This window comes from Cololabis saira, chromosome 14, assembly GCF_033807715.1.
Source record: "Cololabis saira isolate AMF1-May2022 chromosome 14, fColSai1.1, whole genome shotgun sequence".
In the NCBI taxonomy this organism is placed as follows: domain Eukaryota; kingdom Metazoa; phylum Chordata; class Actinopteri; order Beloniformes; family Belonidae; genus Cololabis; species Cololabis saira.
In genome coordinates this window covers 42875431-42902254 of record NC_084600.1, presented here as the reverse complement: position 1 = coordinate 42902254, position 26824 = coordinate 42875431, and the positions used below count along the sequence as shown (strand labels likewise).

Sequence of the window (26824 nt, the reverse complement as noted above, 5' to 3'; positions counted from 1 at the left end):
CTTACAAAATCATGCTGCATTGGACTATTTACTAGCCTCTCAAGGGGGAACTTGTGCTGTCATTAAAACTGAATGTTGTACATTTATACCTGACCACAATGCCACCGTCCAAGAAATAACATATTACGTGAAAGATATTGCCAAAACATTACATACACCTGTCATAACTAGTTTGTTTGATTGGTTTTAAGAACAATTAGGACACGTTGGTTACTTAATTTTTGAAATTTCTTTGCTTGGGTTTCGACTAACTGTTATTTGGCTTCTGATCACATGTCTACGGTTCACTTGCAAAATATGTATCACTCAAACTAATACTAAAATTATGTACTCCACTGTAACTCAAAAAAAAAAAAAATTGTGAATTGATGAGGCATTGTGACAGCACCGTGGTCGACCTGAATGTCAGCTTCCTACTTCCCTGCAGAGACGACACCTTGTAAGTAGTTCCAGCTTCCTACTCCCTGCAGAGACGACACCTTGGAAGTAGCTTCAGCTTCCTACCCACCTGCAGAGACGACACCTTGGAAGTAGCTTCAGCTTCCTACCCACCTGTAGAGACGACACCTTGCAAGTAGCTTCAACTCAGACTTGAATCACTAGAGCACCCTATGGGGTGATTTGGAACTTAGTGACAGTCATGCCAAATGCTCGATGGTGACATTTGCACACCTTTTGTGCTTTGAATTTACTGTATAAAAGTCCTGTCGTCGATCCACTCTGGGTCGGCACACCAATTCAGACACGATCTGTGCTGGTCCTGCTCACCGCCGGCTTACTGAATAAAACTCTCAACCCCACAGCAGATTCCTGAACTGGATTCTATATTATTCTTCAACAAAGTCAACCTCATACACAAGTTTGATGTGATGAGGCCTTTGGCACTTGCACTTAACATCCTCCAAGCAGAGAAGAACATATATCTTGGGTACCTGGCTCCAACCATTGTTCAACTGCAATGTCATATGAATGACCTGTTGGATGAGAGCATGAAACCCACTGCTGCAGAGGGTCTCATTGCATGCCGTCCCCTTATAAAGAGCATCTTGCAGTCACTGAGCACAAGGCTGGCAGGTCTTCTGGAGAAGAGGGAGCTGATACTATCTGCTATGCTAGTGCCAAGATTCAAACTAGACTGGGTACAAGATGAGGAGAAACGTGTGCAGTACAGATTGATGCTGAAATGAGAATTTCAAACCTTCAACTCTGATGACTCAGATGCAAGAGACTTAGGTCAAACCCTGTCCAGTGGTGAAAGTGACAAGAAAGATCCTGCAGCTTCATTCTTCAGATTTGACAGAAACCCTCAGGTTTGTCGAAAAACTGAAGTGGAGACTTATCTGGATGCCCCAACCACAGATGGGTTTGATGAATACATGCAGTTTCTAAAACTCAAAAGGCTGTTCATAAAACACAACACTGCACTGCCCTCAAGTGCCCCTGTAGAGATGCTCTTCAGCATCGGTGGTCAAATATTCAGGTAGGGATGAACTGTGATTATATTCCATAATTACTATGCTTTGGTAATAATTACAGTAAATATCCAGCATCAGTCATAGTTCTGTCTTGGTGATATCATTCTAAAGCTTATGCAGCAAATAGTAATTGTGATTTTCAATATAAAAATTTGGTCAAATTATTTCAGTGATTGCCTCAGTACACAATTCCTGTAATACATATTACTGTTACCAATTTTGCCACAACAATCATGATGTTAAAAATTCTTATTTTATCTCATTCAGGCCCAGGGGTCCGTTTCGCAAAGCAGGTTCAACAAACTCTGAGTCTAATCCTGAACTCTTAGTTGATCTAATTTGAGATCGGAAACTCTGAGTTTTCGGTTCCAGAACAGCGGTTTAGAGTTAATTTACTCAACTCTAAGGGCCAAATCCACAAAGAATAGATTGCGCCCGCAAATAGCGCTGTGAATTGCGTCGCATTTGCGCCCGCAATTTGCCCCGCTTTAAGGTCCTATTCACAAAAGATTTTGCTCTAATGATATACCAGCGCAAACACGCCCATAAAGTTTTGGAGCTGAGTGCAATTTGCACTTGTCTGAGTCGAGCGGAGCTGTTTCCAGTGTTCTCCATATTTCTGCACACACATTGGTGCATAATGAAAACTGCAGAAATAAAAAATAAAGCGAGTGAAAATAAAACGCTGTGAGGCACAAGGGCGCAATTTCCACTGGGAACAGGGGGGACATGCCCCCCCACTTTTCAAACTCATGCTTTTGTCTCTCTCCCCCCGTTTTTTTTTTTTTTTACAGTTTAAGAACTAACGGTAGGCTCAGCCTGTAAATCATCAAGACACTGTGCGAAGAGCCCCGTTCCCTCTCCTCCCTCCTCCCTCAGTGCTGTTCAAGGCTGATTTATGGTTCCGCGTTAAATCGACGCAGAGCATACGGCTAAGGTTACGCGGCGACGCGCACGTACAGTGCGCGTCGCCGCATCTTTCAGGCCCCTTTTGTGCGCAAGCAAGCTTTATAGATGAGGTCCCAGATCAGGATCTGACGGTAATTCATGTTCTGTGTTTTGCTACACACACCTACAGGTCAGCTGTTAAACACACACATTCTAGATTTATATGTTTATATGGTGGAATTGTTTGTAATAAAGCAGCCCCTACTGTATGGATGAATCCTGAGCTCCGTCCTGTTACTTTTATTTTTAAATCCGATAAGTCCACAACCCCACTTGATCTGATTGTCTACATGTCTGAATGTAGATTTCACCCTTAATATCATTCAGTATCACACAGGCTTGAATGATATTGAAGAGAGAGAGAGAAACAGAGACAGACGGGGAGTGAGTTTGCGCGCAGTTTAATACACGCTTCTGAAACACGGTAATTGCTCCACTATTTTTGCGTGTGGTAAATAGCGCTGGCCTTTCTGAATTAGGCGCTTTTTGCAATGAGGCTTATTTGCATAGAAAGGGGGGAATTTTGCGTCGAATGTATGAATATTACCTAATTTGCATGCATGCAAATGGCACCGGCGCAGACTGCCACTATTTGCTTGGCAGCGCAGTTTGTGGAGCAATTCGCCCTTTGCGGGTGCTTTGTGAATTAGACGCTCTCTTTTTGTCTCATTTGCACCGGTTTAGCGGCCGCAAAAGCCGCGCAATCCTTTTGTGGATTTACCCCTAAGTAGTTTCACCTGGAGTTAAGCACGTACACCACAACTATAAAAAGCCAGCATCAATGGAGCCCCGATTCGACGAGTCACCATGGCAACGGGAAAGAGGAGGTCTGCTTTTTTCACCTGAATGGAATTAGAGATTTTAATGCGCGCATACGGCGAATTTGAACATGTTTTTCGAAAAAAAGAGTAACACCGCAGCACAGAATATAATATAACATTAATTTAACAGATCTCTACATCATTCACCTGCAATCCTGTGGAACTCCTTGATGGCTTGGACAGGTTTATGTAGGCTTGCCACCCGTCCCTTGAAACACGGAATTGTTCCGTAATTGGGAATTAAAAGTTGCTTTTCGTATTGAACCAATACAGACACATATTATGCTCTTATTTATTCATGTAATAATATACAGGTGGAGGTCGGAAAATTTGAATATATTGCAAACATTCGTGGTAAATTCAACTTACGGTGAAACAAATATTATTTCCCACTACATACAAAGTGAGATATTTCAAGCCTTTATTTGTTATAATTTTGGTGATTATGGCTCACAGTTTATGAAAACCCCAAATGAAAAATCTCAAAAAATTAGAATATATTATGAAATCAATAAACAATTCAATCATCAAAATTATAACAAATAAAGGATTAACATATATTGCTTTGTCTGTAATGAGAATATGTAATATACATGTATTACGCAGTCTGATAACCATCTCCCGACGAATATTTAATTCTCTGCGCATTAATGCTGCACCTTCATCAATTGGGTCTTCATCAAAAGGACATGCCATGTTTGTGACAATGGACTTCTAATATATATTCTGACTCTGTTTTTAATGACAGACGGCAGAACTTCGCCAAAACTCGCCTGCTGACTGAATGAATGAGGAAATCAAATGTGCGTGTGGCTCTGAAAGAGGGCGGAGACACAGAGAAACTCGAGGTTCATTGAGAAAAACCTGGTCCCGACCAGGTTAGGTTCAGAGAGTCTCTTACTACGGTAACTGACCCAGAGCTTAAAGGTATTGTGACATCATTTTTAACATGCTTTTAACACTATTAAAAGTCTTGGCCAACATCCCTCAAATGTGTCTAAAAGAGTGTAACAAGAAAAACTTCACTCTAGTACTCCATTCCTGGCTTTTTATGACAGTGTTTTTTTGCCCCGTGAAAAACGCTTCATTTTCCCCCTTTCCTGTCAATCATTGCCCCGCTCCTCCTCCAAACCTCCTCCAACCCAGCCATACGCTCACAGCGGCGTCGGAGAGTTAAGCCGGGAGCGACAGGCGAAGCATGCACGGAAAAGCAGCAGGGCGAACCACAGCAAACAATCATAAAAATAAAGGCATGCAAGCAGCAGTGTCCCCTTATCTTAAGTCCAGTCAGTGGCCGCGGGTCTTTTTAGCAGTTGTCTTCCGGTGATGAGAACAGAAGAGGCTCTAAACAGCTCCGTGTTAAGCCTGATTTATGGTTCCGCGTTAAATCGACGCCTACGCCGTAGGGTTCAGCGTACGGTGCGCGTCGCCGTGTAACCCTACGCCGTAGGCTCTGCGTCGGTGTAACGTGGAACCATAAATCAGCCTTTATGGTGCGCTGGAGAGGAGAGGAGGCAGGGAGCTTGGTGGAGGGGGCGGTGATTTAGCGGATCGTTACGTAACGATCCGCCACCAAACCACATGCGCCGTTTTTGCATAGTTATGCGGAAAATCCCAGAAAGCACACAATACACTGAATGTTAAAAGTTTGTTGTTTTTTGGGTGTAATTGATGTCAAGACACCCAACAAAACACAAAAAATCAAGAAAAATGTGTTTTTCATGTCACAATACCTTTAAGTTACCTCTCTTTGTGAAACAGGCTAGAGTTACTCCCCTTTCTCTGGTTTGAGTTACCTCCCTTTGTGAAACGGAAAACTCACGAGTTCCCTCATTTCAGGGTTAACAGACTCAAAGTTTTCACTAAACCTGCTTTGTGAAACGGACCCCGGCCCACTGTGACCAGTGATAAAGGATCTTCATTCAGATAAGGCATTTTCAGGCTGGACAGATAGTAACACTGTCTGTGGCCCTGCACACTTTTGGACTCCTTTTTATTTTCACTAATTGTTATTATTCTTTTAGTTATTTATGTGAACTGTAACCAGTGGTGACAGATCTTCACTCAGTATTTTCAATCACACTGGACAGAAAGTTACAGCACTGCCTGAGAGAGAAACCTTGGACTAGTTTCCTACCTCAGCCTGGTTCCTATCTCAGATAGTGTTTGTGTTAGTACAGAATTATGTCGACACATCTTCTGGACTTTATTGTTAACAGTCATGAAGTAGTTCATTTTTGGAACCATGAACTTAGTTAAAAATTTTGAATTATGAACTATGAACTGAACTAGTTCATTTTAAAATTTGTGAACTGAGCTTTGAACTAGTTCATGTAGAAAGTGAACTTTCCCAACACTGGTGACGTCGTCCATAAAGCCTCTCAGCGGTGGCAGCCTCTGACCGGATGACAGTTTCACTCCTCCGACCATCTTCGTTGCCCCAATGAGGATGACCTCGAAGGCTGCGATGAACAGGATGGGAGAGATAGAACATCCCATTGCTATGCCCACTTCGAGTTGCTGCCAGCCTGTGGTGAAGTCCTGATGGGCACAGCACACCTGTAGATCTGTGAAATACTTCGCCACCAGGTGTTGGATGCATTTGGGGGTGTGGAAAAACTCCAAGGCAAAGTCGATCAGCTGGTGCGGGACGGACCCATATGCGTTGGCGAGGTCCAGCCACACGACATGCAGGTCGCTCTTCTTTCTCTTTGCCCTCTGGAATTGCTCCCAAATAACAGCTGAGTGCCCCACGCACCCTGGGAATCATGGGACGCAAGCCTTCTGGCAGCTGGTGTCAGTGTAGCTGTTGCTTGTGAGGTAGCTGGTCAGCCTCTTGGCCATGACGGAAAAGAAGATCTTCCCTTCTACATTCAGTAGTGCGATGCTCCTGAATTGGCCGATGGATTTAGAGTTCTGCTCTTTCAGGATAAATACTGAGACAGCTCTCTGCCATTCTGATGGGATGATGCCCTTTTCCCACGCCAGTTTCAGGAGTTTCCATAGAACTTTCTGAACCCCCGGGCAGTACTTGTACAACTTGTATGGTACGTCATTGCGGCCCGGGGCTGGGGCTGCTCTTGCCTTCCGCACCACCTCTGCTATGTTGCTGAGTTTGGGGGAAGCCGTGTTGAAAGGGATGACTGGAGGGGCAGGACGAGGAATATAACCAGGGGATCCCAGCGGGATGGCTTTTGCTGGGTCGCTGTATTGCTCCCTTATATGATGTTCGAGCACTGACTTTTCTATCTCCAGTTTCCCCCTCCTCTTGTCCTCTAGCAGCTGTTTTGCGTGCTTAAAGGGGTTCTTGAAGAAGTTGCTCATCTCCTTCCTCCTCCTGCACTGGCGGATCTGTTCTACCCTCCTCAGGTTGGAGAGGCTCGTCTTCACCTCCTCCCACTTCCCTTCAGGCCCTCTTTCTCTTCCTGGCTTGCCTTCCTCCACTGCCTTCGGAGCTGGCGCCATCACCATACCAACTGCTCGCTCTCTCAGTCTCTCCTTCCTTTCTGCTTGGGGGCTGCTCTTCGCCTCTCAGCTACCACTCCGAAACGGCTCCTGCATTCCTCATACTGGATGTCTCCCAGGGAGTTAAGCTTGGTTTCCACCCGGCCGCGGAGAGAATGCTCCAGGAGGGCCGTGATGTCGTTGTCCAGCTCCCGCCAGACTGCGCGCTCGTTGGCTTTTAGCCACTTGATCGCCTGTATCCGACCAGGTTCTTTCTTCTCCTTTCTCTGGCTTGCTTGCTGGTTGTTGTTGGTTGATGTTCCGGGTGTGCTTCTGGTGTCACTCTGTACGGGACTTCTCTCCTCCACCGGCCCTTCTGCCTCCTGCCTCCCGTCAGCTGCGTTGTATCCTTCTGCTCTGTGGTTTGAGACCTTGCTTTTGGTTCCTAGGGTCTGACCTGCGGTTGCAGTGCACTGTTGCTGCTGACCCCTTGCTGTTCACCTCATCTTCCCTTGGTGGATTCGCAGCCCCCTGTGAGTTGTCACCTTCTCCCAGCCACACCTGCATTTCCTTGTTATTCTTAATTTTGTTTGTTTCCGTTCCAGTCGTTGCCGTGGGGTCTGTCCGTTTTGGCCCTTCTTCCGCCCCGCCTCTCAGAGAGCCACCGGGTTGTCTTTCTTTATTTGACTTCGTAGTAGGGTAGGGTGTCCTTTGCAGAACTATTGGGTAGGGTAACTAGCCCCCCACTCCCGGTGCAGACTTTCCTGCGGTCATCCAGTCTTTCCTGGTTGTCTTTCAGTCTTTCCTGAACGCCAACTGCTCTTTCACAGTAGTCACTGGACCTTGTCCAGGAAAATCAGATTGGAAATACAGGATAGGTTTTCTTCCTGCCGGGCATTTCTGCCTGACGCACCTCCTCCGGTGCCTTTTGGAAATGGACCAACTTCAACATGGGCTAACTTTGGGTCATCAGCTGGGGACCACCGGTCATTGATGTTTCGCTCCTTTAAAGAGCATATTGCAGGTTAGAATTTTTTCAAAAATTATACCTGACCTTATGTGAAAATGACTATGTGAGAAGTTAATGTAGGATTTAATATGTTTTACAAGACATAAGGGCACGTATTCAGAGGAAAAAGTGGCTGATTTTAGCCAAGCTCCTACAAACGCTTTTTTTTTCGAAACACCGCGTCATATGACGCAGCACCAGGGAGACGTCTCCACAGCTCTGCCCCATCTGACTGTGCAGACCCCATACACACGTAGCCGGGTATCTGCTAAACCGAAGATATTTTCCTACCCAAACGCAAATAAACGAATGTTTAAAAAAAACTCTGGGCAAAGTGAAGATTTTTGAAAACTCCGTTTATGTAGATGCGTGTAGACAGAGACAGAGAGCAGTTTTGCGTTTTCGAATGTCACATTATGCTCCAAAACAACAACAAATCTGCTCTGAGTCTGACGTCTAACGTGCGACCCAGAACTACAGATGATCCACCATCTGTCCTCCAAGCTATTTTTTAAATAAATGGTCTCTGCTCTTGATAGCCGTTTACTGCGTTACACCGACGCAGAGCCTACGCCGTAGGGTACGCGGCGACGCGCAGCCCTACGCCGTACCCTACGGCGTAGGGCTGCGTCGATTTAACGCGGCAGCTCCGTGGTGGGACACGGGGGGACTCGAGCTCGTTACCCGAGAAGGAGACGCCGCTCCCGGGGAAGCTGCGCCGCAGAGGCAGCCCGGAGGCCGGAAGACCAGATGATCTACAGGTTTGGAATGCTTATGAATGTGGTCGAAAACGCAGATCTTCAGTTATGTGTGGAAGGTTTTTTTTTTTAACAACGATGTAATGTGGATACAAATTATTTTATAAACGAGGGGGGGGAAATATTCGGTTTTAAAAATACCCGGCTATTTCGGATGCATTTAATCAGAAAAAAGAGAAGATAATAAGCCTGTTTTCTGTTTAGAAAGTACAAACGTAGACAGAATACAAGTACTCACCCATTTTTATGTTTTATTTTTATGTGTGTTGTATGTTACTTTGGGAGTTTCTTTCAGGAGCACGGGCGGGTGCTGCAGTGCAGCCTCCTCTGCCAGCTCCATTGCCGCTCTGCTCCGCTCTCGTGGCTTTCCAGCCAGCCTCCCTGCACTCTGCTGCCAGGTCTGAGTACTTTGCCATTTTCCTCTCTTGCGCAGCTTCCAGTCCCCCCTCCCACAGTACAGTGAGCTCCACCAGGAGGACCGCTTTGCTGGCCACGAACCATTGCACCATGTCTGGCCGTAGCGTTGTATTAACGATCTCTCTGGGGAACTGCAGCTGCCTTCCTAGGTCGACCCTCATGGTCCATTCGATGCTGCTGCCTTGAATCCAGTCAAGTTGTACGGAAGCACCAGAGACACCAGGACTTGTTCCCCCTTGTTCCCCTTTTACATCTATGGACAGCAGTTGGCATCGATGTTGATGGTTGATTTGTACAGACAAGATGGCAACAACGAGAATTAAATTTATCTAAGTCTTAAAGACAAACCAACACTCATGTGATGACACCAGAAACACTCTAATATTGTTCAGTAATCCACAAAACTTTTGATGGAGGAAAACAGCTGATTATATTTGGTATTTACAGAAATATGGATTTAGTAGAAATAACCCTTATTTCCAAACAGTTTTCAGATTCAGATTCAGAGAAATTTTATTCATCCCCGAGGGGCAATTCAGGACAACTAAGCAGCAATACAAGTACAGTAAATCTGCTCAGCTGCCGGCCAGTCGGCCACAACGAGCAGCGACCGGAAACCGGAACAAAACAGAGAAAGGGTGACGTTGGGAGGGAGGGGGGTGGGGGGCGGGGACGGGTGGGAGGGAAAAAAAAGGCATTTTCACACTGTGTATGTACACAGTGAGAAAGTGCAAAAAAACACCTCAGCACAGACAGCACATGACAAATTTACATCAACTTCAAAAGACTTATAGCCAGGAAGGCGTTGAAAATAGGGAGGTGTGGTTATCAGCAAATGTATGTGTAGCAGTGAGTCCATGAACTTCGCTCAGAGCTGCCTCAGCCAATGTCCTTGGTGTTATCAGACGGCTCGGTCAGTTCTGAAAACAGGTCAGCGGGTGATCTCGAGGGGGAAGGGTTAGTCGGGGCAGAGTCACCTTGTTTACATTCCACCAGAGAGATTGTGACTGCAGCGATCAGCCAAACCGCTCTGTCAAGGCCAGATTATAGAATCAACTATTTTATTAAGAACAGGCAGATCCCAGTAATTTTCCGTCAGCCTTAAGTCTCTGGTTCCTCAATGGTGACTCCAAACAGACGAATTTGTGATCAATTCCCGCCAAGCCGAGCTTCCAACTTCTCCAAGTTCTTTTCCATCTTGCCAATGAGCTCAAAGACCGCCGCCAGCCTGCGATTCTGTTCATGAATCGCATCCAGCTTGCGGCTTTGCTCCCCCAGGGTTAAAGTCTGAGTGTTAGTCGCAGAGCTTATCTCTTCAGTCACGTCAGGCAGCTCGGAGAGGGCCAAAGCAGCTTACTTACGCGTTTGTCGATAAACGAGGAATCCCCCCCCTCCAATTAGGAGAAATCCTGCTCTCATAAATCCAACTATGAAGCATCTTCAACGTCCTCGACAGACAGTATCGCCAGGCACAATGGTTTCCAATGTTTCCAGGAATCCGTTGTTTATCCCGCAAAAAAAGTCCCATCAGGGCAAGAGGGCTCCCTAACCCCCTGACTTCTCGTCGCAAAAATTTGGTCGATTGTGCTGAGAGACCAGTTAATCAATTCCATGATTGTAGAGTTTCGGAGGAGTGAAAAGAAGAGACTCTGAAGACGAGACAGGACAAAAAGCAGTAGCAGGGCAGATAGATAAGGGAGAGGAGCAGAGAAGCGTCCGCCTTCGCCGAGAGCCGGAAGAGAAGAGTCACTGAATCATTAGGTGAGAAAATGAGAGCTGAAAACAACGTTACAGATGACGTCATGGAGGGTTATCCAGATCTTCTACAGTCTAGGAACCATAGAAGCACATTATGGTTGTTGATGACGATTTACACCTGTACTTTGGGTTATTTCTGTTGTGGAAACTGAAAGGACCACTAAACTAAACAAAACAAAAAAACTAAACTGACATGAACTGAATGATCTCAGCTGAACTGAGCTGCAGAGAAACAACGTGCTACTGTTCACTGTGAAGCTCTGACTGGAAACAGACAGAAGAACAACATGTGGATCCTGGAATAACTGCAGCGTCCACCTTTAAAGGACTGGAAGAGGAAGAAGTTTCCAAGGAATCATTCAGAACAGTTTCACCAACATGTGATTCGGGTGTTCTGATGGAAACAGAGACAGACATGTACAGACTCAACTATCCGTCCAACAGAGACTGTTTCTCTGACAGGGGGAGACTCTTGAGACTGAATTCAACACAGAGACACTGAAGAACAAGAACCAGGCCAGAACCCGAACCCAGGATAAAGAGGTTCAGTGAACGTGGTGTTGAAGGTGTGGAGGAGGATCAGTCTGTCAGAGGAGACGCTGTAGAAGGACAGAGTTCCAGCAGTAACGTCCACGTACACTGCTACTCTGTCACAGACTGAGGAAGAGGAGGAGGAAGATGTTACTGTCTTATTGTGACCGACACGGTACCAACCATCATCAGAACATTCCAGACTCCAGGAATGATCGTTCAATCCAAACAAACAATCAACAGAGTTTCCTTTCCTGCCGAGTCTTCTGTAACTCACTGATACAGAAACTCTTCCTCTCCTCTGGACCTCCCAGTAACAGCGACCCGTCAGAACTTCTCTACACAGCAGCTGATCCCAGACATCAAACCTGTCTGGATGATCAGGATATGACTGATCCTCCTTCACATACATCATCTTCCTGTTGTTGTTAGATAGTTTGATGTTGTTGTTGACTGCGTTTGTGTCGATGGTGAGTTGACAGGAATCTGATGGAGAGAACAAACAACCCAGCTGCAGTTATTGTCATTGATCACTGATGGACTCATGAATGAGTGATGTGTCAGTGTGAAGATGGTAGAATGTGTGAATGAAATAAAAACACACTTACACTTCCTCAGACCTGGTGTCAACCATCGTTGTCCAGCAGGCTCCACCCTGAAAGGAGGAGGGGGGTCAGACCAGCACAGTCTCTTTCAGCAAACATGGACATTACATGGCTCTCACACACTGATGAAGGAACAGTCCAACACTTGGACAGGTGCACTTGAATGCAGCGTCTCTGAAGTCCTGTCCTGTGGTCGTCACCTTCCAGCACAGTTTGAACACATTATTTTCATCTGGTTTCATCTCTGCTGAATCAGCAGCAGGAGGAGACCATGTCATGGATGAGTGAAGGTGCAGCTGTTATTGTGCTGTGATGGGCCTGAAAACCACCCTGCTGTGGTTCTGGGATGTTTACTGGGTCAGGAACGGCTCAGAGTTGTGAACTGCATCTATCAGCTCTGCTGCAGAACCAGATGAGCTGCAGCAGCTCCATCTGCTCAAAGATCTCTGTTCAAAGCCAGAGAGCCACAAAGATGAGGTCCACAACACCACGAAGAGTCCAGCACACTGATGTCCTACTGTCTTCTTACCTGAGAGTGTCCAGTCTCCAGCAGGGATCCTCCAGTCCAGCAGACAAAAGCTTCCCTGCTGACTCTCCTGGATGGTTGTAGCTCAGGTCCAGCTCTCTCAGATGGGAGGGGTTGGAGCTCAGAGCTGAGACCAGATAAGCACTTCCTTCCTCTGAGATCAGACAGCCTGACAGCCTGCAGACACACAACACAACACACATGCAGAGACTCTGAGAGAACTGCTCTGAGACTAAAGCTGACTCTGTCCTTGTGTTCACCTGATGATGGCGCTGAAGGAAAAGTCAGGGGATCAGCAGAAACACTAGAATTCATCCTGAATCCAACAAATGTTGCTGAGATGTTTCAGCCTGAACTAAACTTGTGGATGAACATCAACATACAAAGAGTCCCGCTGCTGCTGAGGCCGACGGCATCCAGATGTGGAGAGAGACATGTGAAGAGCATCATGTGACATCACACTCCATGACTGACGTGTCTGTCCTCAACACTTTAGTGAGTTTTACAATCAGAAGTCAGCTGTGTTTAAATATCACTTTAATGAGCTTCATTTGAGCTGAATAAACATTTGACTTTGGGTCAGCATTCGTGTTTCCAGGGCCCTCTTTTGGTCCGAAATGTTCTGAAATCTCCAGAAACAATCTGATCGTTTTTATTCAAGATCAAATGATCAGAAATGGGCCAATGACAGAATATTGATCAGTCCAGCACCTTGTGGACATCCAGACACAGGTCGAGGTCAGAAGAACAGACACTTCCGCTGCTGAGGACGTCACCATTTGACATTTTATGGAAACTAATTCAATATTAAATAGGAAACATTTCAAAGTCTGACATAAAAGTCTTATTTGAGAAACTTTTATTGCTAAAGAAAAGATCAGATTGGAGAGGGGAGCTTAGAGATGTTCACATGTGGACAAACTCTGATCACTGAAATAACCTGAAACTGACTAAACTACAAACAGACGTTTATGTGGACTTGGTGGGGCCCTTCTGCTCGCTCATCATCCACACACAGTTCTGACAAACTGTCTTTAGCGCTGATGTGGACCCAATTACAGTTATTAAAACTCTTATCAACAATCCTTCAATATCAACCACAGTTCTAACGGTCAACAGTTGAACACTTGGTGGATTCTGACCTGAGAGACTCCAGGTGACAGTGTGGACTCTCCAGTCCAGGACACAGCTTCTTCAGTCCTGAATCCTGCAGGTTGTTGTTACTCAGGTCCAGTTCTGTCAGACTGGAGGACTTAGAGCTGAGAACTGAGGACAGAAGTGGACAGATGTCCTCTGAGAGGTTACAGTCACTCAACCTGCAGAGGAGATAAAATAGATCATGAGGTTATTTAGGAAAGTTTATTAGTTTAATATTTCATGAACAAGATAACTCAAAAGTGCTTATCATAATAACATTAGAAAATGCATTAAAAAGTAAAATAATTGTAAAGCAGAAATTAAAAACAGACAGACAAGTTAAAGCAGCACAATGTAACTTTTCCACCTTAATATAATATTTCCAGTCATTGTGATGGTACATCAACTTACAACAGGTTTAATGACACCTCTGTCATGGTCTGAGGGGGTCTGTTTCGCCTTCACTGGCACTATGTAACTTCGAGGTGGAGGGTAGGAACCCTTCCACACTACTGGTAAAGCACTACATTTTTTGTCCAAAGGAGCCGCCAAACTCAACAAAAGCTGAAAGTTACATTGTGCTGCTTTAAAAATAATAACAATAATAATAATAATAACAAAGGAGATGAAAGAAATAAAGGTCCCAGTGCACCATGGGAGATTACTGAAATGCAGCAGGAAATAAAAAGGTTTTCAAATCAACTTAAGGCTATAGAGAGTTTCAGCAGCCCCGATGCATTCTGGGATTTTTTCAACTTCACTACTGTCCTAATTTGGCTGTTAAACTTCTGGTCTGAGTCCAGGACCACTCCCAGGTTTCACTCCCAGCTTTACTGCTTGAAGCTGAGTGATGACTTTTCATCTTTCTTCCTTGGCTCCAAACACTATTATTTCTGTTTTATCTTTGTTTAACATAAGAAAATTCTGGCACATCTACTCTTTAATTTGATCAATGCATATGATCAAGTTCTGAATTGGATTATAGTCTCCTGGCAAGATTGTTATATAGATTTGTGTGTCATCTGCGTAGTTATGGTGACATATTTTGTTCTTTTTCATAATTTGAGCGAGTGGGAGCATGTCGATGTTAAACAGCAGAGGCCCCAGAATTGAACCTTGGGGAACTCCACGTGTTATTTTTGTTCGCTATGATCTTGTGATCCGTAGTTAATTAAAGACAATAAATAGTCTCTGTCTTTCAGATATGACTCCAACCAGATTAGTGCTGTGCTCCCACCCAGTTCTTCAACCAGCTTATCAAGATGTTCTGGTCCACCGTGTTGAACGGAGCACTGAGCTGCAGTGAGACCAAGACTGAAATGTTGCCACTTTCAGTATATTAGCAGATGTCATTAAGGACTTATACCAAAGCTGTCTCAGTGCTGTGATGTGGACAGAAACCTGACTGGAAGACATCAAAACAGTGATTCAGTGTCAGGAGGTTGTACAGCTGTTGAAAATCTGCTTTTATATGATTTTATCAAGAAAGGGGCGGTTTAAAAACTGTTTGAACAATGATTATGTCAATCAGAATATAAATATATAATAATAGAATTTTAATGAATGGTGTGAGTTGAACGTGTTAGCCGTTAGCCTAGCTAGTCATCTGAAACCATCAGAGATCCAACTGATTCTCCAAACAGAAGCTGTGACTGATATCTAATGCAGGTAAAACATGAACCACTCACATGAATTTCACACAGACACTCTTTAAAACCCTAAAACCTCCCTTCAATATAAACCACAGTTCTTTACCTAGCTCAGAACAAAGCAGCTGGCTGAGTCTTTCAGTGCCTTTATCAGACCAGTAGAAGTATAATGAATCCCCATTACTCCTGTGTATGTATGTAGGATGCAATATTCATTGATGAGTTTAAATCAATAAAAGTAGTTTATGACTAAAACACCAGAAATACTGGAATACAGAAAATACAGAAGATGATCATTTTTTTTGCAGATACACACAATCATTTCACCAGGAGGACATCAGTAGGTGGTTTTCTGTTGCCTCCTTTTAGAAGTAACTTAAAACAGAAGACAATGAATCCCAGAGCAATGGTGGCGAGGAATGAATCACCAGACGTTTGGATTTGAGATAATAATATGGTAAGTTTTAAGAAGAAGCTCAAATGACTGTTTCTCTGGGAAATTAAAATGTACTGTTGAGAAGAGAGCTATTGATTTGTTTTTTCTTAATATCTTGTTTCAGAGTGTGATGAGAAATTTTTATTTAGGAGTTTAAAAAGAGGGAATTGTTTGGATTTTATTAAATAGTTTTTTTCTATAAGATTGTACACTGATACTTGCTCTCAGCACAGAACCACATCCTGTTTTTATGACCAGACTGATTAGCTGAGTCTTTCTTTAGGTGAGGACGGTGAAGAGGAACAGATTTTTAAGATTGATGGGTCCCCTCCTGTTTTTCTCTGGGTTTTGGTCGTCGTAGATCTTTGCTGGGTTGGAATGTGACAGTGTGAAAGTGTGACATGTTTAAGTTTCTTTCACTGCAGTTGGCCTCCCAGATAAGGTTCAACATCGGCTCCTATAACGTACAAAACCCCTTTCCTTTTTCAGTATAAATATGACTGGACTGATGACCACAGTGTGCATTTCTCTCCTACCTATGTGGTTTGAGAAAGGTGTACCTCTGGCTGGAAATTGTGCATGATATAATAAAAGCTTGTATTAACATTTGATTCTGTTCACTAGTTTTCTTATGGTTCAACAGACAAACGAACACGCAGATCTTTTAATTTGGTGACCCCGACATGATCTGACTGTTTCCAGGAAAGCCTGACTGTGGAATCCTGGAAGGGGAGTGCTGGACAATTCGGTGACGACATCCACTGCCAATCCAGGAAGCAGGAACACACGGAGACACACGTTAAGCAGAAACCTCTTGATGAGTAAAAATTATGCACATTGGATTTATCAAATTAATATTGTTTGTCTGATTGGATTTTTCTCACACTCATAAAGTTAAAGATAGATTTTGAGACATTCATTGCTTGTTAGATTTTGCATAGAGTGGTTTGACTTTTGATGTGTCATGCACAATGTTTAAAACATGATTGTGGGTTAGAGTCCCTCATGTGAAAATCCTGTAAATTCCGTATTTTTCTGCTTTAGTATAGCAAGAGTCGTGAGTCCTGAGTTTAAAAATGTTTTCTCCCGAGCTCCCGAGGCTCCAGCCTGTTTGCAGGCTGGAGCCTCGGGACACATGACTGCTGTGTGCTGCTGACGTCCCTGACTCCCCCAGTCTGGCCTTCGGCAGGAGGGTCCCCCCTTATGAGCCTGGTCCTGCTCAAGGTTTCTTCCCTCCTAAAGGGGAGTTTTTCCTTGCCACTGTTTGGCTTAAGGCTTTTCTCCCACTATGGGAGTTTTTACCTGCCATTGTTTATATAATAATTGCTCGGGGGTTTATGTTTATGTTTATGTTCTGGATCTCTGGAAAGCGTCTAGAGACAACATCTGTTGTATTAGACGCTATATAAATAAAGTTGAATTGAATTGAATTGAAAAAGAGGGAATGTAGAGTCATAATGCCATTGTGCTGATTATAAGGTTGTTGTAGCAATGCTTGTGCTACGGGGGTCACCCGACAGGGCTTCGTGAAGAAATTCTTAATTCTTTTATTTGCACCCAGACACACGTGCCAGCACCTTCAGCAGCTCTCCTTCCTCCCAGCAGAGACCCATTGCTGGTGTGCAGCCGCTTTTTATGTAGCCAGGCAGGGTGGAGAGGTTGATTGGGCACAGGTGTGCCCAATCAGCTGAGTGGCTGCTCCCCAGCAGCCCAGACCCAATCCTCCACCCTGCCACAATTGTTATTTTTGTACTTTGCGCAGGTGTCCTAGTGTCTTTTGTCTCTGAGTTGGGAGCATTTTGTTTAGGGAAGCCCCGATACCGATACTTTAGCCGGTATCGGGGCCGATACTGCCCTCATATACTCGTACTCGCAAAAATTCTCCAATACCACGCACCGATACTTCATTGTTGTTGTAGTTACTGGTTAGCGCTGCTAGGGGGAGACGTTGAGCCACCCCGCGGCTCCCCGGGTCAGTCTGCAGCCTGGCTTAGCAGCAGCAGCAGAGCTGCTGCTCTGTGGCTGTAGCCAGCTGTTCCATGTTTCAGTAAATTCTATCTTCCTTAATTATACAAACTGGACAAACCTTACTCACAGGGTAGTTTATTAAACACTCCACGTAACTCACAGTACAACATAAAAAATCCCATTGTTACATTCCGGTTAGCCGCGTTAGCCGGTTAGCCGCGCCGACAGCCCGCAGTCTGCCTTGCTTCTGTCATTGTCCCTTGTTTTGAAATATGTCCACACTGCTGACATCCCGCTTGAATTAATTGTCACTATCTTGCCTGAAACGGCACCACTCTCCTCCCACCACCCTCCTTCCACCGCCTCGCACCATGCCGGTTAGCGGCTAACCGGACTGTAAGAATGGGACTGTAATGGGATTGTTTATTAGTGCCACGGCTGCGCCACGAGGCACTCCTCCTCCATAGCTACGCAATGGAGGAGGAGTGTCTCGTGCGCAGCACAAGGCACTCTTATTATTGCTCAGGCTTCTTTATTTATTCTTCCGTACAAACTTCGGCAAAAACGTAGAAACGTGCGCCTTAAGCGGGAATCGAGTGGTATGACTTTTATTAGCAATTGGTGCACACGTTTTTGTGCAACGTGCGCTTTTGGCTCCATCGGGAACGCATTGGGAGAACTTTGGGGCCTCACCACTCGCACACCGTTACTCGAAAAATTCTGAACCGATTTAGAAAGTTGTAGGCCCTGAATTTAACTACAGTCCTGTGGATTTTCAGAGCGATTGCACAAATAGTTTTTGCACGAAGTGCAAAAACATTTCCAAATTTCCAAACTAATGGGGAACTAATTAAAGCGGCACAAATTCCTGCCTCGGTCTCCATTGGCTGTAGCGTAATCAAAAGTTTTCTTCAAACAAATCTGCTTTGTATTCACACTGCCGTTACTAACACATTTTAAGGAATATCTGAATAAAATTAAGATTGTCAGAATCTGCTGGGTTCTGTGTCTCTCACAATGTCTTTGTTTTTCTGCTAAGAGCTACGGCATTCTCACAAATCGGAGTTATTTGAGAACTTGTCTCAACCGAAAATCTAGGTTCTAGAAGGTTCTCTTTGCTGAGTCATCCCCGCCCCCTCTGTTTATAGTACTGAACCTTTTTTTTTTTCTCTAGTAATGAACCTGACCCTGAACACACACACACACACACACACACACACACACACACACACACACACACACACACACACACACACACACACACACACACACACACACACACACACACATTAAATAACGCAGATGAAATGTTATAACTTTTGAATGGTTTGACATAGAGAGTCGTGGGTGGTGTAATCGTACTCGGTATTGAGTCCTTGACCTTCATTGGTGCAAATTAGCCCCGCCCCTTCTTCTGATTGGCCGATATGTGATATTCCGATAACTTTTGAATGGTTTTACATAGAGAGTCATGGGTGGTGTCATCAGACTCGGTATTGAGTCCTTGACCTTTATTGGTGCAAACTAATCGGGGCGGCAGTAGCTCAGGTGGCAGAGCGGGTCGTCCAATGATCGGAAGGTTGGCGGTTCGAATCCCGCTCTGTCCCAGTTTGCTGTCGTAGTGTCCTTGGGCAAGACACCTTACCCACCTTGCCCCGTGTGAATGTGTTTGAATGTGTATGAATGTTGGTGGTGGTCGGAGGGGCCGTTAGGCGCGATATGGCAGCCACGCTTCTGTCAGTCTGCCCCAGGGCAGCTGTGGCTACAAATTGTAGCTTACCACCACCAGTGAGGATGTGTATGAATGAATAATGACCTCTGTAAAGCGCTCTGGGTGCCTTGAAGGGCGCTATATAAATCCAAGTCATTATTATTATTATTAATCATCCGGCAGTAGTCCCGTGGCACTTCAAAATTTCCAGGGAATTTTGTGTCTAGTGTTGTTCTTCTTCTTCTCTGTTTTATTGGCGGATCGCAACCAACTTTAAGGTGCATACCGCCACCTACTGTACAAGAGTGTGTAACATAATTTCACTTAGTCTGTTTTTTAAATTCTATTTGATTGTTTATGTTGTTTCACACGGACGGCTTCAGGTGAAGCACCGCACATGCTCAGTGGATGTACCTGCGACGAGACAGCGCGGAGGAAAGCCCAGCCGGCTGAGTTTTGTTTAAAATTGAATTTCTCTTCCAAATAAAACCTGTCTTCTAATTCATTGCATTTTTCATTGCATTTTTAGCCTAGTTATTTTTGTGGTAGAAGTATTGGATCGGTACTCGGTATCGGCGAGTACACAAATTAAAATACTCGTACTCGGTGTGAATAAAATGGTATCGGGACATCCCTAATTTTGTTTATGTATTTTAATTAATTATGTTGTAATTAGGCTGATGATTCTGATGAGACCCCTGAGAAACTGCTGTGAAAGCAGCTAACGGGTGATCTAATAAAACAACCAAACAAACAGTTCTAACGGTCAACCGTTGAACACTTGGTGGATTCTGACCTGAGAGACTCCAGGTGACAGTGTGGACTCTCCAGTCCAGGACACAGCTTCTTCAGTCCTGAATCCTGCAGGTGGTTGTTACTCAGGTCCAGTTCTGTCAGACTGGAGGACTGAAAGCTGAGAACTGAGGACAGATCTGCACAGATGTTCCCTGAGAGGTTACAACCACTCAACCTGCAGAGGAGATTAAAGAGAAATAATCATGTAATTTAAACATTGATTATTTAATTCAACAAATGAATGAATCACGATTCAACTATGAATCGATAAGTGTTGCTGCGCTACAGTCTTGATCAAAGCTGCATTTCTCTTCTCTGCATGTAGTTTCCTGAGATGAATCATTGATGAGAACTGGTCCCACATGAACCTGAACTTAGTTGAACAGTGAATTTAACTGGTTCCCTCCAAGAACACAACATGTGATTGTAACTAAAACAGATGTGTCCGTGTTCGTCCTTACACAGCTTTCTTGGAGGCTTTGACCACCGGCAGCAGTCTCCGTAGAACCTTCTCTGAAGTTGAGTATTTCTTCAGGTCAAACACCTCCAGATCTTCTGATGACAGTAAGATGAAGCCCAGAGCCGACCACTGAGCAGGAGACAGTTCATCTGTGGAGAGACATCCCGATCTCAGGGACCGTTGGACCTCCTCCACCAGAGACCGATCGTTCAGTTCATTCAAACAGTGGAACAGGTTGATGCTTTTCTCTGCAGACAGATCCTCACTGATTTTCTTCTTTATGTATTCAACTGTGTCCTGATTGTTCTGTGATCTTCTTTGTTTTGGTTCCAACAGACCTCGTAGGAGAGTCTGATTGGTCTCCAGTTTGAGACCCAGGAGGAAGCGGAGGAACAAGTCCAGGTGTCCGTTTGGACTCTGTAAGGTCTTGTCCACAGCACTCGGATAGAGGTCAGTCTCTGCTATTATTTTAAACTGCCTGGAGGTTTTTCTTTGTTCCTCCAGCAGGTTGACTCCAGACTTGATGAAGGTCAGATGGACATGAAGAGCAGCCAGAAACTCCTGAACACTCAGATGGATGAAGCAGAAGACCTGGTCCTGGTACAGGCTGCTCTCCTCTCTAAAGATCTGTGTGAACACTCCTGAGTAAACTGAAGCCTCTCTGACATCGATGCCACACTCTCTCAGGTCTGGTTCATAGAAGATCAGGTTTCCTTTCTGCAGCTGCTCAAAAGCCAGTTTTCCCAGAGACTCCACCATCTTCCTGCTCTCTGGACTCCAGTGTGGATCCGTCACAGCTCCTCCATCATACTTGACCTTCTTCAGTTTGGCCTGGACCACCAGGAAGTGGATGTACATCTCAGTCAGGGTCTTGGGCAGCCCCCCTCCTTCTCTGGTTTCCAGGACGTTCTCCAGGACTTTCTCCAGGACCGTAGCAGTGATCCAGCAGAAGACTGGGATGTGGCACATGATGTGGAGGCTCCGTGATGTCTTGATGTGGTACATGATCCTGCTGGCCCGCTCCTTATCTCTGAACCTCTTCCTGAAGTAGTCCTCCTTCTGTGGGTCAGTGAACCCTCTGACCTCTGTCACCATGGAGACACACTCAGGAGGGATCTGATTGGCTGCTGCGGGTCGTGTCGTGATCCAGAGACGAGCAGAAGGAAGCAGGTTCCCCCTGATGAGGTTTGTCAGCAGCACATCAACTGAATTGGACTCTGTAACATCAGTCAGGACCTCATTGTTGTGGAAGTCCAGAGGAATTCGACTCTCATCCAGACCGTCAAAGATGAACACGACCTGGAACTCTTCAAAGCTGCACATTTCTCTGGTTTCAGTGAAGAAGTGATGAACAAGTTCCACCAAGCTGAACTTTCTCTCTTTCAGCACATTCAGCTCTCTGAAGGTGAATGGAAGCAGCAACTGGATGTCCTGGTTGGTTCTGCCTTCAGCCCAGTCCAGACTGAACTTCTGTGTTAGGACTGTTTTCCCGATGCCGGCCACTCCCTTCGTCATCACTGTTCTGATTGGTTCATCTCGTCCAGGTGGGAGTTTAAAGATGTCTTCCTGTCTGATGGTTGTTTCTGCTTTGTCTGGTTTCCTGGAAGCTGCTTCAATCTGTCTGACTTCATGCTCTTCGTTGACCTCTCCAGTCCCTCCCTCTGTGATGTAGAGCTCTGTGTAGATCTGCTTCAGAAGGGTTGGGTTTCCTGCTTTAACAATCCCCTCAGACACACACTGGCACTTCTTCTTCAGCTTAGACTTCAGCCGATTTTTACAAACTGCAGCAAAAGTACCTTAATAAAAGTGGAATAAAGAAACCAATTAGTGTTTTACAAAGTTGAACTTAATTCTCCTAAAGAATCAGGATGTGAACAGACACTGATCAACTCTAACGTTACGATGAGCTGTCCAATATTGAGTAGAATCACTTTTACCATCAAAACACCTCTGAACATTCAGGGCGTGGAAGTGACAAGTACATCTGGGGGTCCTGGAGTTTCTAGTACCAGGATGTTGGCAGTACAGCCCTGATGGGTTGTGGGTTGTTGTGTTCTTGTTATTGTTGTGGTGTCTGTGAAGTGAATTTTCCTGGTTTAGGATTTGAAAACACCAGAAGAATATCTGATCCAATAATTTGCAGAACCATCAAGACAATCTGGAGTTCAGCAGGATTCTTGGAAGAGGAAAACCAGGACTAAAATCTTCCAGTTATCTTGGGGTGTTGGTTGGTTAAACATGTTTATTGATCTCCACTGCTGTCCTGTACAGGGAGGGTGCTACTGTAGGGGAGGGATGGGACAACCTGATCTCACAAAAATCCGTGAAATGCCCACGACCTCTCACCACAATTTTCCGTGGTATATACACGGAAAATGGTATAATTAATAATGAGCACCAAGGATATTGTACCATGCAAAGTCAATGGGATCCGTGGTCCCAATATATACATGGATTATGACATTATTATTATTTATATATTATTCTTTGTTATAGTGGCTAAATTATGAGTTTTTGTCGCGCAGGGTACTGTTTGTTACTGTCAGTTTGTAAAAGCATGTTTTTAACGCTGTTTTAGCAGTGTTTTAATGGGAGCACCACAGCCTCGTGCGCCTACTAGTAGGTAGAGTAGGGCCCTACTTGCCCATATCTATGGGATGATTGTTATCGTTTTGTCCTTCATTCAATGGTATGACAGCAGTCAAATCGGGTGACGGATCCCATTGACTTCGCATAGTAGGCCTACTATATCCTTGGTGCTCCCATTAAAACCTCAATAAAACACTGCTAAAACAGCGTTAAAAACATGCTTTTACAAACTGACAGTAACAAACAGTACCTTGCGCGACCAAAACTCATAATTTAGCCACTATAACAACGAATAATATATGAATAATAATAATGTCATAATCCGTGTATATATCACGACAACGGATCCCATTGACGTTGCATGGTACAATATCTGTGGTGCTCACACAGAATTATACAATTTTCCGTGTTTATACCACGGAAAATAGTGGTGAGAGGTCGTGGGCATTTCACAGATTTTTGTGAGATCTGGTTGGGATGGGACCATGTGGGGGCGACAGGTCTGCAGAAATGTTTAGATGGGTGTCAACGGTCAAAATAACCTTCATGTGGATCAAGAATGCAGATCTGATTCCAGTAGAACATTGTTGGAACAAGATGAGCAGAGTTCCTCCCTTCATCTTTCAGTGGTTTTAATGTTGTGGCTGATCTGTGAATGTTGTTCATCTCCTGAGGCATTCTGGGTCATTTATCCAGCAGCTTAAATGTTCAGAGAAATCCTCTTACTGCTCTGCAGACGCTCAGCCAGCTCTTCCTGCTTCATTCTCCTCAGGAAGTTCACTGTGATCTTCACAAACGCCTTTCTGCTCCTCTGCTCTTCATCCTCACCCTCCAACACATGCTCTAGGGATTCTGGGTGATCTGGACTCAGAACCCTCTGCACCTTCTTCAGCTCGTTCTTCACAAACATTACAATCTTGTCCTCCAGCAGCTGGAACAGAAGATCGCATGAAGGACACAATCAGACTGAAACCACAGAGACAAACATCAGACCCATGTTGGACAGACTGACAGTCCACTGGTCTCCAGAGACCAGCATGGGGTCAAACATCAACAGAACAGACGGAGAAGCAGTTGTTGTTCATGTACAGACCAGAAAGATGGAGTCCAGCTGTGTCTGATGCTGCTGGACAGACGGACCGCTGGGGGACTCTGAGATCTGCTGGTCCAGTCTGTGGAGGAACCAGGAAGAATTAGCTCACATCATGTGTGTCCTCACAGAGACAAACACCAGCTGAAGGTCCATGAAGTCCTGTTTGGATGAGGACAGTCCATCAGAGGACTGGTGGTGGAGAAGGTTTACTAGTCCTGCTGATCTACTGAGAATGTACATGTGACCTCAGTGAAAAGTTACAACAAGATCAGGAACATGGACAACTGATGGAGACATGAAGCAGCTGAGGAACTCTGGATCACCATCAGGATCAGTCCTCTGGAAGGAAAGACCTCCAGATGTGTCGACAAGAGGAAAAAGCTCCTGACAGGAGATGAAGATCTATGAAGCTCAGATCACCATCAGGTGATGGAGGACCACAGGGGTCCAGGACTTCATGATCTACTCAGGAAGAAACATCTGGACATTTCCTAACATGAGGACTGATTTAAATACATTTAACGTGTTTAAATACATCTCACCTCTCTGAAGAAGAATGTTGGTCTCCTTTAAAGTTAATTAATCTTTGATTTGACATGTCGCTCTTCAAGGACAAACAGCTGGGTTCATGTTCAAGAGAGTCTCTTTTCTGATGGACCCTGATAGAAGACAAAAGTTCACAATGTACACATTTTATTTATATGAAAAAGAAGTTATACAGATAAAAATAATTAGTCCATTTAAAAAGCATTACTCTTAAATATTTGGCAGCGTTTGGATACACCTACCCCTTCACAGCAGAATGTTGTTCTCCTTTAAAGTTAATTAATCTTTGATTTGACATGTCGCTCTTCAAGGACAAACTGCTGGGTTCATTTTCAAGAGAGTCTCTTTTCTGATGGATCCTGATAGAAGACAAAAGTTCAAAATGTACATATTTTATTTATATGAAAAAGAAGTTATACAAATAAAAATAATGAGTCTATTTAAAAAGCATTACTCATGCAGAAACCCACAGACTACTTCATGCTTACAACCTTGCTGTATTTTTGGCTGTATGACTGCACTATATGTCTGAACTTGTTAAAAGAAATAAAAAGAAGTTAAAAAAAAATAAAAAGCATTACTCTTAAATATTTGGCAGCGTTTGGATACACTCACCTCTTTACAGCAGAACGTTGCTCTCCTTTAAAATGAATAACATATTTCTTTGACTGGTTGCTCTTCAAGGGCACACAGCTGGGTTCAGGTCCAGGTCCAGGTCCAGGTCGACTCCTGTAATAATGATGTTTGGTGATGTGAGTCTTGAGCTCTGACATGCAGAGTCATGGACAGTTAGAGATGCTCATCTCACCTCTGAGCTTTGCTCTGACTCTCATGTTCCCCACACAGAGAGGTTTTAGAGGGAGGGACTCCCTCATCTCCGTCTTCACACTGATCCATTCTGCTGAATTCACGTCCACATCAGCTCACACACAAACCTTCATCTGCAGAGGAAACACACATCACTGGTGCTGCACACAGACCAGCTGATCCTGCACTGGTTTGCTCCTCTCTTTAGTGTTTATGTCACTAGAATGCAATCAGGAACCAGCGGGAGGTGGAGGAAGTCACTGATACAGCCGTATCTGCTGATCCGAGCTGCTCTGAAGCTTTCTCTCAGCACCTTTTTTCATTTCCTGTTTCTAAGATTAAAAAATCCTGTGAACAACAGAGTTTTACTGCACTAACAGGAAGTTGAAAATCTTGAAAAAGCAGAAGGACACTCGGCCTCGACGTGAGCCTGGTTCCTGTAAATGTGAAGAAGGTCAGAGGTGAAACTGTCCTGCAGAGACATGTGTCCTCCTCCTTCACAGCCTCATCACACAGCAGTTACACGAGCAGCAAACCACGTCCTCCAGGAAACACGCTTTATTTTGAAAGGCTCCACAGGAAACAGCAGTCTGACTTTAATGCTGGAGACGACAGGTTTATTCCAGGAAATAAAAACAGCAACGTTTTATCGATGAAGAAAAACAATCATTGGCTGATCAATAATAAAACCAATAAAAATGTTGTCATTAACAATCATGTAGATTTGTCTTCAGACACAAGAATGATCAAAGTTTGTAGGTAAATCAGAAGTAAATCGAAGCCCCCCCCCCCCCCCCAAAAAAAAGGAGTCGAAGTTCCTACCTTGACCTATTTAAAAGAGAAAGTTCAGGAGTGAAATAAACTTTTAAGTATTGATCCGGTTATCAGCAGTTGTTCTCCGTCCTTAGATCACCTCACCGGGCGCGTTTAACACCTGTTCCTCCACATTTGTTACGGCAGATTTAGTTTCACTTTGACCGAGAGTCGGGTCACGTCTACAACAGTTGCTTGTGGGCGTTTCCTGTTTTTCTGCGACGGCACGTGTCATACCGGCCTCCGCCACTTGGGGGCGCAGTGTAAACTCGGTTTAACACGACCGGCCAAAATAATATAAATAAAAATATATAAATGTGTTTTAGTGGAATTCTGTGTCTGGAATGAACCGGAACCTCATGCAGCAGAACATGAATATATACATACACACACACACACACACACATATATATATAGGCTATATATATATATATATATATATATATATATATATATATATATATATATATATATATATATATATATATATATATATATATATATATATACATACATATATATGTGTGT

General features: G+C 44.4%; 1 protein-coding gene across 1 annotated transcript; it reads right to left on the bottom strand.

Annotated features, from left to right (window-relative positions):
- Nucleotides 1–10437: 10437 nt before the first annotated feature.
- On the bottom strand, nt 10438–25449 carry LOC133459394 (NACHT, LRR and PYD domains-containing protein 3-like). Its single transcript, XM_061739286.1, has 7 exons — nt 25300–25449; nt 23764–23968; nt 20450–22244; nt 13435–13608; nt 12296–12469; nt 11770–11816; nt 10438–11647 (listed from the first exon to the last, which is right to left on the bottom strand). Exons 1-7 carry the CDS (start codon nt 25447–25449, stop codon nt 11115–11117), a joined length of 3078 nt encoding a protein of 1025 aa, XP_061595270.1. The 3' UTR covers nt 10438–11114.
- Nucleotides 25450–26824: the final 1375 nt, after the last annotated feature.

Excerpts from the sequence above, each read along its gene's own strand:
- LOC133459394 (XM_061739286.1), bottom strand. The coding sequence starts at position 25,449 with ATGTCAGAGCTCAAGACTCACATCACCAAACATCATTATTACAGGAGT. Across the intron at positions 13,609-20,449 it reads AAAGCCTCCAAGAAAGCTGT|GTTGAGTGACTGTAACCTCT; the intron begins GTAAGGACGAAC and ends TCTCCTCTGCAG. Across the intron at positions 11,817-12,295 it reads TGGAGACTGGACACTCTCAG|GGTGGAGCCTGCTGGACAAC; the intron begins GTAAGAAGACAG and ends TCCTCCTTTCAG.